Raw genomic sequence first — 14,574 nt, 5'->3', positions numbered from 1 at the left:
GCTGCCTGCAAACCTGAGATCTTTCTGCCTCAGCCTCCTGAGTAGCTGGGATTTTAGGTGTATGCCACCACATCTAGCCCCATTTTATAATTAAGAATATTAAAGTTTAAGTTTGCATAGCCAATAAGTGATACATCCAAACTTAAGTCAATTTAATTCTAATCCATGCTATGAACTACTATCTTGCCATGTATATGTTTTGTTTTCTCAAAATAACACTTGAGTGTCTGGCAGGTAGTAGATTCCCAATCAAAGTTAAAATGTACCAAATAGGCCATTTGCCTGCCTCTCGCCTGTCCATCGCCTGCCTTACACCTATCCATCACCCAAAGCTCGAGGTTCACCTCCCGATCGTCTGATAACAGTCAGCAAATTGATCGCCGACAACCAGCAGAGCACCAGCTGCCTGCTGTCGCCTGGAAATTCACTGTTACAGTACCTGCAGGTTTGATTACACGTGGTTGCTGCCATTTTGAGACAACAGCTAGGCCCCGTAGGACCCCTGGCTGGATTGACTGAGCCCCGTCTCCAGGATCCCTCAGCCTGACCAATCACTCCCTGCCTCTGGGACCCTCACATTGACTGACTGCTCCCTGCCGCCAGGACCCCCAGACCAACTGACTGCACCCTATCACCGGGACCCCAGACTGACTGATTGCACCTGGCCTCCAGGATCCCACAACCACACCAAACACACCGGACCTCCAGGACCCCTGCCGGACCAACCGCATCCCGGCTCCAGGACCTCCAGCTGACCACATCCACCCCTGAGCTGCAGCTCTCCATTTGCCAACACATTTCGAAGCCAGAGCGGCCATCTTGGATAATCCTGGAAGCCGCGCTCTGATCTTTGGGTGGGGCAAATCCCATCCTGAGACGCCTGCTGGAGGCTTGAAGCTCATTGTCAGGTACTTCTCATGCATCAGGCTACTGAACTCTGGGAGGTTTCATTAGTATATGACTGTTATACCGTAGATTTTCTTTTTTCTCCTTTTTAAAAAATTTAAGTTTTTATTTCTTTACTTTTCTTGCTCTCTTTTCCTTTTGTTTACCTGTTCCCTCAGAGTCTCTTTCTCCCTTTTTTGCATGCTAACATCCGATTTCTTTTGATTACACTCTCACCCTTTCTATTTTCTAGAACCTCTGTATATTCTTTTCTTATCCCATTAATAGCCACATTCTACATCCCTCTGCATCCTCTTTGTCCTCCATTAGAAACTGCAGACTTTATTGCAAACCTGTTTGTTTTACTGGAGATAATATTTGAACTCATTTTGTTTATTATGACAATTTTGTTATTGTCCCCATAGGGGCTATTTGGTCTAGGATTGCATAGTGTCTGATTTGGGCACTGCTAATATTGATCTCCCCTTAAAGAAAGGGTTTTGGAAACCTATAGGGCCACTATAAGCCTATAGGGGGAAATCTGCAACACCCCAGATCTTCACTGCTAGAGGGAAAGATACATGAACAACATGAAAAAACAAGGGAAGAAAATGATCCAAACAAATCTAGATTCTATACTAATAGAATCCAAAGACAGTATGTTAGAAGAAATGACAGAGAAGGACTTCAGATTATACATGACTAAGATGATTCGTAAAGCAAAGGATGAGATAAGAGAGCAAATGCAGGCAATGAATGATGATACCAATAAGCTAAAAGAGCACCTGCAGGAAGCAAAAGATCATTTCAACAAAGAGATAAAGATTCTCAAAAAAAAAAACAAACGGAAATCCTTGAAATGAAGGAGACAATAAACCAAATAAAAAACTCAATGGAAAGCATCACCAAAAGACTAGACGACTTGGAAGACAAAAGCTCAGACAATGAAGACAAAATATTTAATCTTGAAAATAAAGTTGAAAAAACAGAGAAGACGGTAAGAAATCATGAACAGAATCTCCAAGAACTACAGGACATCATGAAAAGACCAAATTTAAGAATTATTGGGATTGAGGAAGGCACAGAGATACAAACCAAAGGAATAAACAACCTATTCAATGAAATAATATCAGAAAATTTCCCAAACCTGAAGAATGAAATGGAAAATCAAATACAAGAGGCTTACAGAACACCAAATGTACAAAATCACAACAGATCCACACCAAGGCACTATATGAAAATGCCTAACATTCAAAATAAAGATAGGATTGTGAAGGCCGCGAGAGAAAAGCATCAGATTACATATAGGGGGAGACCAACACGGATAGCAGCCAACTTCTCAACCCAGACTCTAAAAGCTAGAAGGGCCTGGAACAACATATTTCAAGCTCTGAAAGAACATGGTTGCCAACCAAGAATCCTAGACCCAGCAAAACTAACCTTCAGATTTGAAGATGAAATAAAATCCTTCCATGATAAACAAAAGTTAAAAGAATTTACAAATAGAAAGCCTGCACTACAGAACGTTCTCAACAAAATATTCCATGAGGGGGAAATGAAAAACAACAATATAGGTCAGCAAAGGGAGGAACTACCTTAGAGAAAAACCACTCAAAGGAGAAACCAAGCCAACTTAAAAACCAAAAATAAGCCAAATGACTGGGAATACAAATCATATCTCAATAATAACCCTGAACGTTAATGGCCTAAACTCATCAATCAAAAGACATAGACTGGCAGAATGGATTAAAAAGAAAGACCCAACAATATGCTGCCTGCAAGAGACTCATCTCATAGAAAAAGACATCCACAGACTAAAGGTGAAAGGATGGGAAAAAACCTACCACGCACATGGACCCAGTAAAAAAGCAGGGGTTGCCATCCTTATATCAGATAAAGTGGACTTCAAGCCAAAGTTAGTCAGAAGGGATAAAGAAGGACATTTCATACTGCTTAAGGGAACCATAAATCAGGAAGACATAACAATAGTAAATATTTATGCCCCAAACAATGTTGCATCCCTGTACATCAAACAAATCCTTCTCAATTTCAGGTATCACATAGACCACAACACAATAATTCTGGGTGACTTTAATGCACCACTGTCACCACTAGATAGAGCTTCCAAACACAATCCAACCAAAAAAACCATAGAACTCAATAACACAATCAATAACTTAGACTTAATAGACATATATAGAATATTCCATCCATCAACGAGCGGATTCACTTTCTTCTCAGCAGCACATGGAACCTTCTCGAAAATAGATCATATGTTATGCCACAAAGCAGCCCTTAGGAAATGCAAAAAAATAGAGATACTGCCTTGTGTTCTATCAGATCATAATGGACTGAGAATAGAAATCAATGACAAAATAAAAAAGAGAAATTACTCTAACACCTGGAGACTAAATAATATGCTATTGAATGAAACATGGATAACAAAAAACATCCGGGAGGAGATTAAAAAATTCTTAGAGGTCAATGAGAACGACGATACAACATATCAAAATCTCTGGGACACTATGAAAGCAGTACTAAGAGGAAAATTCATTGCATGGAGCGCATTCCAGAAAAGAATGAAAAGTCAACAATTAAATGACCTAACATTAGAACTCAAAGCCCTAGAAAAAGAACAGAATAACAGCAAAAGTAGTAGAAGACAGGAAATAATTAAAATCAGAGCTGAAATCAATGAAATTGAAACAAAAGAAACTATTCAAGAATTGACAAAATAAAAAGTTGGTTCTTTGAGAAAGTAAACAAAATAGACAAACCCTTAGCCATACTAACAAAGAAAAGGAGAGAGAAGACTCAAATTACTAAAATACATGATGCAAAAGGAAATATCACAACAGACACCACTGAGATACAGAACATAATGAGAAGCTACTTTGAAAATCTGTATTCCAACAAAATAGAAACTACTGAAGACATTGACAAATTTCTAGAGACATATGCTCCTCCTAAACTGAACCAGGAGGACATACACAATTTAAACAGATCAATATCAAGCAATGAAATAGAAGAAGCCATTAAAAATCTACCATCCAAGAAAAGCCCAGGACCAGACAGATTCTCAGCCGAGTTCTACAAGACCTTCAAAGAAGAACTCATTCCAATACTTCTCAAAGTATTCCAGGAAATAGAAAAGGAGGGTACCCTACCGAACTCATTTTATGAAGCTAATATCACCCTCATACCCAAACCAGGAAAAGACACATCAAGGAAAGAAAATTTTAGACCAATATCCTTGATGAATATAGATGCAAAGATCCTTAACAAACTATTGGCAAACCGTATCCAAAAACATATTAAGAAAATTGTGCACCATGATCAAGTGGGGTTCATCTCTGGAATGCAAGGATGGTTCAACATTCGTAAATCAATAAACGTAATCCATCGTGTCAATAGACTTAAGGATAAGAATCATATGGTTATTTCAATTGATGCAGAAAAAGCATCAAAAAATACAACACCCCTTCATGCTCAAAACACTAGAAAAAATAGGGATAGTAGGAACATACCTGAACATCGTAAAGGCTATTTATGCTAAGCCCATGGCCAAGAGCATTCTTAAGGGAGAAAAACTGAAACCATTCCCTTTAGAAACAGGAACAAGACAGGGATGTCCTCTTTGACCACTTCTATTCAACACTGTCCTTGAAACTCTAGCCAGAGCAATTAGGCAGACTAAAGAAATTAAAGGGATACAAATAGGAAAAGAGGAACTTAAGCTGTCACTACTTGCGGATGACATGATTCTATATTTAGAGGATCCAAAAACCTCCTCCAGAAAACTTCTAGACCTCATCAATGAATTCAGCAAAATAGCAGGCTATAAAATCAACACGCATAAATCTAAAGCATTTTTATACGCAAGCAATGAAACAGCTGAAAGGGAAATGAGGAAAACAACCCCATTTGCAATAGCCTCAAAAAAAATAAAATACTTGGGCATCAATCTAACCAAAGAGGTAAAATATCTCTACAATGAAAACTACAAAACATTGAAGAAAGAAATTAAGGAAGACCTTAGAAGATGGAAAGATCTCCCATGTTCTTGGATAGGCAGAATTGTCAAAATGGCCATACTATCAAAAGTGCTATACAGATTCAATGCAATTCCAATTAAAATCCCAATGATGTACCTTACAGAAATAGAGCAAGCAATCATGAAATTCATCTGGAAGAATAAGAAACCCAGAATAGCTAAAGCAATCCTTAGCAGGAAGAGTGAAACAGGGGGTATCGCAATATCAGAACTTCAACTATACTACAAAGCAATGGTAACAAAAACGGCATGGTATTGGCACCAAAATAGACAGGTAGATCAATGGTACAGAATAGAGGACATGGACACAAACACAAATAAATACAAATTTCTCATACTAGACAAAGGTGCCAAAAATATGTAATGGAGAAAAGATAGCCTCTTCAACAAATGGTGCTGGGAAAACTGGAAATCCATATGCAACAGAATGAAACTAAACCCCTATCTCTTACCCTGCACAAAACTCAACTCACAATGGATCAAGGACCTTGAAATCAGACCAGAGACCCTGCATCTTATAGAAGAAAAAGTAGGTCCAAATCTTCACCTTGTTGGCTTAGGATCAGACTTCCTTAACAGGACTCCCATAGCACAAGAAATAAAAGCAAGAATCAATAACTGGGATAGATTCAAACTAAATAGCTTTCTCTCAGCAAAGGAAACTATAAGCAATGCAAAGAGAGAGCCTACAGAGTGCGAGAATATCTTTGCCAATCATACTTCAGATAGAGCACTAATTTCCAGAATATATAAAGAACTCAAAAAACTCTACACCAAGAATACAAATAACCCAATCAACAAATGAGCTAAGGATATGAACAGTCACTTCACAGAAGAAGATCTACAAGCAATCAACAAACATATGAAAAAATATTCACCATCTTTAGTAATAAGAGAAATGCAAATCAAAACTACACTAAGATTCCATCTCACCCAATTAGAATGGCGATTATCAAGAATACAAGCAACAATAGGTGTTGGAGAGGATGTGGGGGAAAAGGTACACTCATACATTGCTGGTTGGGTTGCAAATTAGTGCAGCCACTCTGGAAAACTGTGGAGATTCCTTAGAAAACTTGGAATGGACCTACCATTTGACCCAGCTATCCCACTCCTTGGCCTATACCCAAAGTACTTAAAATCAGCACACTACAGAGATACAGCCACATCAATGTTCATAGCTGCTCAATTCACAATAGCCAGATTGTGGAACCAACCTAGATGCTCTTCAATTGATGAATGGATAAAGAAACTGTGATATATATATATATATATATATATATATATATATATATATATATATATATATATACACACACACACACACAATGGAATATTACTCAGCTATAAAGAGTAATAAAATTATGGCATTTGCAGGCAAATGGATGAAATTGGAGAATATCATGTTAAGTGAGATAAGCCAATCTCAAAAATCCAAAAGGTGAATGATCTCACTGATAAGCAGATGATGACACATAATGGGGATGGGAGGGGGGCATGAATGGAGGAAGGAGGGACTGTATAGAGGGAAAAGAGAGGTGGGAGGGGAGGGGGGAAGGAAAAAAAATCACGGAATGAATCAAACATCATTACTCTATGTAAATGTATGAATATGCAAATGGTATGCTGTTACTCCATGTACAAACAGAAACAACATGTATCCCATTTGTTTACAATAAAAATAAATTTTAAAAAATGTACCAAATAAGATAACATATAAAGACCCCTGTAAGTTCCAAAACTGCAGAGATATTACTGTTACCTTTCACCCTGACTCTGTTGGTTTTCTAATCTACCATTCTTATCCTCAACAAACATATATTTATATACCTAGACCCAAGTGAAATATAATTACTTCTCTAACTCCCCAGATAGAATCAATAATTTTTTCTTCTGTATGCTTATGAACCCTGTACCTACTTCTGTAACTATGCAAATTATATTATTTCTTTGCATACATTTGTTTCTCAGTCCCCTTACCAAACTTAAAATTTGAGTTTTTCAAGAAGAGCAAATATATTTTATCTCTATATCAAGGGAGTGTAGTAGAATGCTTATGATAAGGAAAATGTGAAATTAATGTTTTCTAAATAAATGCAAAATCAATCTTAGACCTGGATAAGAAAGGAGACCCTGCCTTGGAGCACATAGTTTTTTACAGTCCTGCTTTGGCCTGCCTCTGGCCATACTTCTTTACATAGGCCACAGAGACTGATCAGGTAGGGGGAAAAGCTTACCTGAAGCCTATGCCTGCTCTTCTAGACTCTGCTCCAGGTACTCAGGCCCCTGGAGTTCTTTATTTCAACTTTCCATTTTCAAGGCCTAGACAGTCCTGTTCCCCACACAGGTCTTCCTGAGAGCAGACTGCATCTCTGATGTGTATACCTAGGTTTAGTGGAATATTAAGGGATGAATATTTGCAGGACATGTGTTCAGAACTTGGGTGTGTGGGCTGGGCTTAACATATATGTATTCAAGACTCTTTAAAGTATGAAATAAAGCAATTAGCAGAAAAAGAAAGGGGGAGGGCTTGAGGCTGTCACTTCTTATACTGTCATGTTCTTAAATGTAACTCAGAGGCATCCAATAATTATGAGTTGAAACCTGGTCTTCCAGGTCATAATTAATCATATTTGTCAAGGTAGGAAAATATAATTCATTTAGCAGCTTACAGATTGGTTTAAGACTTTGAAATATTTAGATGTAAGTTTGCAGTTTGTCTCTAGCCCAGACCCACAAATGTTAAAAGAGGAGAGCTGGAATGATCATGTGAATAAACTGTAAATAAATAAAAATAAAACGGAAAACACTTAAAAGAATTCAATAACTATTTCCTTTGCCATGTTGCTACACTAGGGGCACTTCTCCTTTTTTAAAAGAATTCTTCTAAATAAAGACTACTTCTATTACCAAAATAATCATCCATTAAGATGGAGGAAAACTTAATAATACTGGAGAAGAAAAAGGTTACTAATTAAAGGGTTAATTTCCTTTCACTGAGTGAAAACAGCATTGAAAAAAATTTGGAAACTTTTAAGTCCAAAGACTACCCATCAGGCTATTTGAATCCATTCTAATACATCACAATAAACTGAATAGCAATTTCTATTAAATATTATATATAATATGTATTATTGCCTTATATCTTAAAGCACTTCACAACCTTCAAAGTATTTTCACTTACTGCCTCTTGCTTAGTCTCTTATGCATAGGTAAATGACATCTGACTACATGAATCTTCACGTTCAATCCATGAAATTTCATTGTAATGTTGTTTTGGGAGGGGAGGTACTAGGGATTGAACCCAGGGGCGCCTTACCCTTTTTATTTTTTATTTTACGACGAGGTCTTACTAAGTTGCTTCAGGCCTCACTATGTTGCTGAGACTGGCCTCAAACTTACAATCCTCCTGCCTCAGCCTCCAGAGTCAATGGGATTATAGACATGTGTTAATATGTCCAACTTTATTATAACTTTTTATGCTTTGTTTCAAAGTCAAGTGGTCCTACGAAGGCAACTGGGGTTGAGCTCTGAGGGGAATTCAGCAAAAACCTGTATAATAAAAAACACCTGGCTAGGGATGTAGCTCAGTGATAAAGCATAATCAACATGATTAGCATGTGTGAGATTCTTGGTTTCATCCCCAGCATCAAAACAAAACTGGTAGAAAGGAATTTCTTCAACTTAATAAAAAACATCTATAAAAAATGTACAGCTAACATCATACTTAATGGGGAGAAACTATTAGTTTTCCTGCTCAGATCATAAACAAGGCAGGATACCTCCTTTCACCATTCTTTTTCGGCACTGTGCTGGAAGACTTAGTTAATACAATCAGACAAGAAAAGGAAATAAAAGATACACAGATTTGAAAGGAAGAAATAAAATTGTCTTTGTTTACAGATGACATGGCCACTTAGAAATTCCAGAAGAATCACTTAAAAAACACAATTAACAATAAGAGTAAGGTTAATATACAAAAAGAAATCACTCTTATAGTGAGGAATAAGCAGGTGGAATTCAGAATTTAAAATAATATATCATTTACATTAGAACCCCAAAAAGTGAAAAACTTGGGTATTAATCTAAAAAATTTGTACCAGATCTATATGAGCAAACCTATAAAACTGATGAAAGAAATCACAAGCAAACTAAACAAATGAAGAGCTAGTCCATAATTATGGATAGGAAGGCTAAAAATTGGTGAGATGTCAGTTCTTCCTAACTTGATCTGTAGATTCACACAATTCCAATAAAAATCCCAGAAAATTTGTGGATACAGACAAACTGATTCTAAAGTTGATATCAAGAGGCAAATGATCCAACATAATATTAAAGGAGATGAACAAAGCCGGAAAACTGGAAGTACCTGAATCAAAGACTTACTACAAGATAGTACGGCATTGCAAAAGAATGTGCAAAGGGATGAATGGAACAGAAAATATTTTAAAAATAGAAGCACACGAACATAGTCAATCAATCTTTGAAAAGTTTCTGGAACCACTAGACATAGATATTAAAAAAAAAAAAAAAAAAAAGAAAGAAAAGAAAAACCTACAGACACAGGCCTTACACTTCTCACAAAAATGAACCCAAAATGGACAAATGTAATATGCAAAACTATAAAACTTCTAGAAGATAACACAGAAGGAAAATCTAGGTGATTTGGGTTATGGCAATGATTTTTTAGAGATAATGCTGGAGGCACAATCCATGAAAAAGAATTATAAGCTGGACTTTATTAAATTAAAAATCTCTGCTCTGCAAAAGACATTGTCAAGAGAATGAAAAAGCAAGCCACAGACTGAGAGAAAATATTTTCAAAACATGTCTGAGAATGAACTATTATTCAAAATATATAAAGAACTTCAGACTTTAAAAAAAATTTTTTTTTAGTTATAGATGGACAGAATACCTTTATTTTATTTTTTATTTTTATGTGGTGCTGAGGATAGGAACCCAGTGCCTCACACATGCTAGGTGAGCACTCTACCAATGAGCCAGAACCCCAACCCCAGAACTTAATACTCTTAAGAACACGAATGACCCAATCTAAAAACAGGCAAGAGGGAGTTAGAGATGGTAGGGCACTGACTAGTATAAACAAGAGTCTGGGTTCAATCTCCAGTACCACATAATAAATATGTTTAGACCTAACATGTATCACCATAGATAGGTAGATAGCAAATAAGCCTATGAAGAGATGCTCTATATCACATGTGATGAGAAAAGTGAAAATTAAAACAATAATGAGATACCACTATTCTTACACCTATTAGAATGGCCAAATACTGGCAAGGATGTGGCAAAATAGGAACTCTCTTTCATTGCTGGTTGGAATGCAAAATGGATTACTCTGGAAGAGAGTTTGGCAGTTCCTTAAAAAGCTAAAACATACTCTCTCCATAAACATACTCTTTCCATATGATCTAGCAATCATACCCCCTGGTATTTGCCCAGAAAAGCTAAAACATGTCCTCAGAAAAACCTGCACATAGATGTTTATAGTTGCTTTATTCATAACTGCCAATCTTGGGAGAAACCAAAATATCCTCAGTGTGTGAATGGATAACTAAACTGTGATACACCAAGACAATGGGACATTATTCAGTGCTAAAAAGAAATGAACTAGGCAAGTCATGAAAAGGCATGGAGGAATCTTAAATACATATTATCAAGTTTAAAAACCAATCTGAAAATGTTTATACATACTATATGATTTCAACTATGTAACATTCTGGAAAAGGCAAAACCATGGAGACAGTGAAGAAATAAGTTGTTGCTAGGATATAGGAGACAGGGAGAAACTGCAGAACACAGTATGACATGTATATGAACACAATCATTACGTACTTATCAAATACAACACCAAGAGTGAATCCTAATGCTAACTATGAACTTTAGGTGATAATAATGTGTTGATAAAGGTTTATCAATTGTAACAAACTGTACTAGTGTGGAAACATGTGCATGTGTGGGGACAGAAGGTATACGGGAGCTCTATTTCTGTTCTATTTTGCTATCAGCCTAAAGTAGCTCTAAACAAATAAATGTCTATCAAAAAAATCAAACAAACAAAAAATACAAAGCTATTCACCATCATCAGTACTCCACCCAGATCAAAAATAGTTGTTTCCAGTGTGAATCTGAAGGCAATATCATTGCCAGATTTTTTTTTTTTTTTTTCCTTTGTGGGATGTGGCTGGGGAATTGAATTTAGTGTTAAACACACGCTCTACCACTGAGGTGCAGCATTCCCAACCTGTACCTAATTATTTCTAAGATAGCCTCCAAAAACATCTTAACAGGTAATTTAAGACTCAGAATTAAGATCATATCAAAGAACTTACTTTTCAATTTTCTTCTTTTGTTCCTTTTGTCTTTTTTGTTCTTTAACTTGTTCTCTCTCAATATCCATGAAAAGTCTTCTGTGTCTTAGATACTGCTTTTGACGCTAAAAAGAAGTTGAAAGCAATGCTAATTTAGTTTGGCATTAGTACAGTACCCTTTTAATAGTACTTAATGAAATCATTATATTTAATATGGTAAGATATATATACCATATTTACTCTATATTCCCAAGTAATAAGTACCATAAAAGCAGGGCCACAGAAAGAAGGTAGGAGTTATTTTGTAACAGAACAAAATTCCTTTAAACTTTCAAAATTAGAGTCACATCACAAAAACACATTCTAAGCCCAGCCTGACACGGCAGGGAAGGGAACAGAAGGGTTGAAGTACATCAGAGTACCATACTCATAAATCAAACAAGTTTAGTAAAGCAAGTGCAACTACACTGTATGGATCTGTTCATACCTCTGCATTTATATATTCTCTTTTAAGGACACAGGATACTCAAATGGTTAAAGCATATCTATGCTTACAATAGGTATAAATTATTAAATGTCTTAATGGGCTGGATGTAGTGTAGCACGCCTGTAATCCCAGTAACTTGGGAGGCTGATGTAGGAAGATCAAAATTTTGAGGTCAGCCTGGGAAACTTAGTAAGATCTTGTCATAAAATAAAATAAAATAGGCAACAGATATAGCTCAAAGATAGAACGCTTCTGGTTCAATCCTTAGTACTGCAGGTGGTGGGGGGAAGAAGAAGGAAGAAAGAAAAGAAGAAAGTCTACATAGCAGTTGATGCATCAGACTCACCAGTGGTATTTTTTTTTTTAAACACATTTAAAAAATTGGTGGCATGTGCCACCAAGCCCAACAAGCATATGGTTTTAGAAAAAAGTTCCACAACTGATTCTGGTACAAAGGCCAGGGTTAAGAACAGTTAGTTTGGTTTTTCAAGATGGCGGCCTAGAGGGTGGCTGCATTTCATGTTGCTCCAGGTCTCAGGATTCAAAAGAGGAAATATTGAGAGACTTGGGACCAACTCAAAGCAGCCGGGTGAATCTCTCCCGTTGGGGAGGCGTCCCGGATGGGATGGTAGTCCCGGAATGCAGGGAATTTTGTGAAGTAGAGCTGCCCGGCGAGACGCCGCTCCCCCCGCTGGAGCACTGAACTCGGACAACTGGGAGCGTCGTAGAGGAGGCCGCTCAGCACAGCGCTGGGACTCAGAGCAACCACTGGGGCTCCGGTGGCTGCCCAGGGGAGGAGCAGCGAGGACAGCCGTGTGGACTCAAAACACCAGGGCCTGCCCTGAGGAGGAAGAGGAGAAGCGCGGCCGCTTGGATTCGGAGTGGCTATACCAGAGCTACAGGCGGTTGCCAGAGGAGGAGCCGCGTGGCGAGCTTTTTGGACTCAGACCACTTCTGAACACCGGGGCCTGCCCAGAGGAGTAGGAGGAGGAGGAGGAGGAGGAGCGCGGCGGGTCGTTTGGACACGCAGTGACTGCATTAGAGCTCCAGGCGGCTGCTCAAAGGAGGAGGCGATTGGTGAGTTGTTTGGATTTAAAGCCACCGCTCCTAAACACAGGGGGGCTGCCTGGAGGAGAAGTGCGGTGGATCGCTTGGTCTCGAGTGGCCGCACCAGAGCTCCGGGCAGTTGCCCAGAGGACGCGTGCAGCGGGTCACGTGGATTCAGAGCCACTCAGAGCGACCGCTCCTGAACACCCAGGGGGTTACCTGGAGGAGGAGGAGGAACAGGGCGGGTCACTTCGACTCGGAGTGATTGATTGCCCCGGGCTACGGGTGGTTGGTGGGAGGAGGAGACACGCAGTGAGTTGCTTGGATTCCTAGTGACTGCACCGGAATACTGGGCGGCTGTCTGGAGGAAGAGGCGTGTGGCGGGTCTCTGGGACTCAGAGCGATTGTACGGGGCCCCAGGTGGCTGCTCCGAGGAGGGGCCGCATAGCCAGGCGATTAGGTGCAGAGCAGGGTCCCAGGATCTAGGAGGCTTCTTGGTTGAAGAGCCCCACACAGACATGCTTAGGGGTGGAGCAAAGGTTCCAGGGCGGCGGGCAGATTCTCTGAGGGGGGGCAGCCTAAGGAGATTCATCTGCGAAGGGTGAGGATCCCAGGCCCAGGAGGTAGGGCCAGGCCCCTGGGAACTTTGCAGAGGAAGGCAGCCCAGCCCAGGCGGTAGCTGTAAATTGAGGGGAACCTCTAGGAGGGAATTGACCAGCGAGACCTCCCCACCGGGTGAGTCTTCCCTGCCGGGTGAGGTTTCCCCACAAGGACGGTAAAACCAGAGACACAGGCCCAAACAGGCCTTGTCTCAGCCCGCAGCCTAGTTCCCCTTTGGATGACCATTGGTCAACAAGTGGAGGCACCTCTGCCCACTAGCAGGGAATATACCCCACCTGAAGGCCACCTGTCCTAGAGAGGCAGCTTCCTTGTGGAGGACCGCATTATCAACTTCCTCCAAGACTTCAGCCTACTGAAGGCTAAGAGGGAATATATATAGAAATCTTCAAGGACTTTGTAAGTCAATAGAGGAAATCTGCAATATCTCAGCGGTCCACTGATACCTGAACAATATGAGAAAACAAGGAAAGAAAATGCTGCAAACAAATCTAGATGTTACATCAATAAAATCCAATGACAGCATGGCAGAAGAAATGACAGAAAAGGAGTTCAGAATGTACATAATTAAAATGATCAGGGAAGCAAATGATGAGATGAAAGAGCAAATGCAGGCATTGAATGATCACACCAATCGACAGTTAAAAGAGCAAATACAGGAAGCAAAAGATCATTTCAATAAAGAGTTAGAGATATTGAAAAAAAACCAAACAGAAATTCTTGACATGAAGGAAACAATAAATCAAATTAAGAACTCCATAGAAAGCATATCCAGTAGGATAGAACACCTGGAAGACAGAACCTCAGATATTGAAGACAAAATATTTAACCTTGAAAACAAAGTTGAAAAAACAGAGAAGATGGTAAGAAATCATGAACAGAATCTCCAAGAACTATGGGATATCATGAAAAGGCCAAATTTAAGAATTATTGGGATTGAGGAAGGCCTAGAGAAACAAACCAAAGGAATGAACAATCTATTCAATGAAATAATAACAAAAAATTTCCCAAATCTGAAGAATGAAATGGAAAATCAAGTTCAAGAGGCTTATAGGACTCCAAATACACAAAATTACAACAGACCCACACCAAGGCACATTATTATGAAAATACCTAACATGCAAAATAAAGACAGAATTTTAAAGGCTGTGAGA

The 14,574-nt window shown here is 38.9% G+C and overlaps 1 protein-coding gene across 4 annotated transcripts in view; it reads right to left on the bottom strand.

The window, feature by feature from the left end:
- Positions 1-14,574, bottom strand: part of CCDC15 (coiled-coil domain containing 15) — a 73,768-nt gene that overhangs the window by 22,369 nt on the left and 36,825 nt on the right. For 2 of the 4 annotated variants that reach the window (XM_079104333.1, XM_079104332.1), the window contains exon 13: positions 11,290-11,393. In XM_079104333.1, coding sequence (XP_078960459.1) covers positions 11,290-11,393 — 104 coding nt within the window. Of the gene's footprint in view, positions 1-7,176; positions 7,325-11,289; positions 11,394-14,574 lie in introns of all 4 variants that reach the window. The other 2 variants (XR_013757773.1, XR_013757774.1) reach the window with 2 other exon arrangements.

The sequence above is a fragment of the Sciurus vulgaris genome, assembly GCF_902686455.1.
Source record: "Sciurus vulgaris genome assembly, chromosome: 11".
NCBI classification, from domain to species: domain Eukaryota; kingdom Metazoa; phylum Chordata; class Mammalia; order Rodentia; family Sciuridae; genus Sciurus; species Sciurus vulgaris.
The sequence above is the reverse complement of the archived record's forward strand: the minus strand, read 5'-3'. Positions and strand labels throughout refer to the sequence as shown.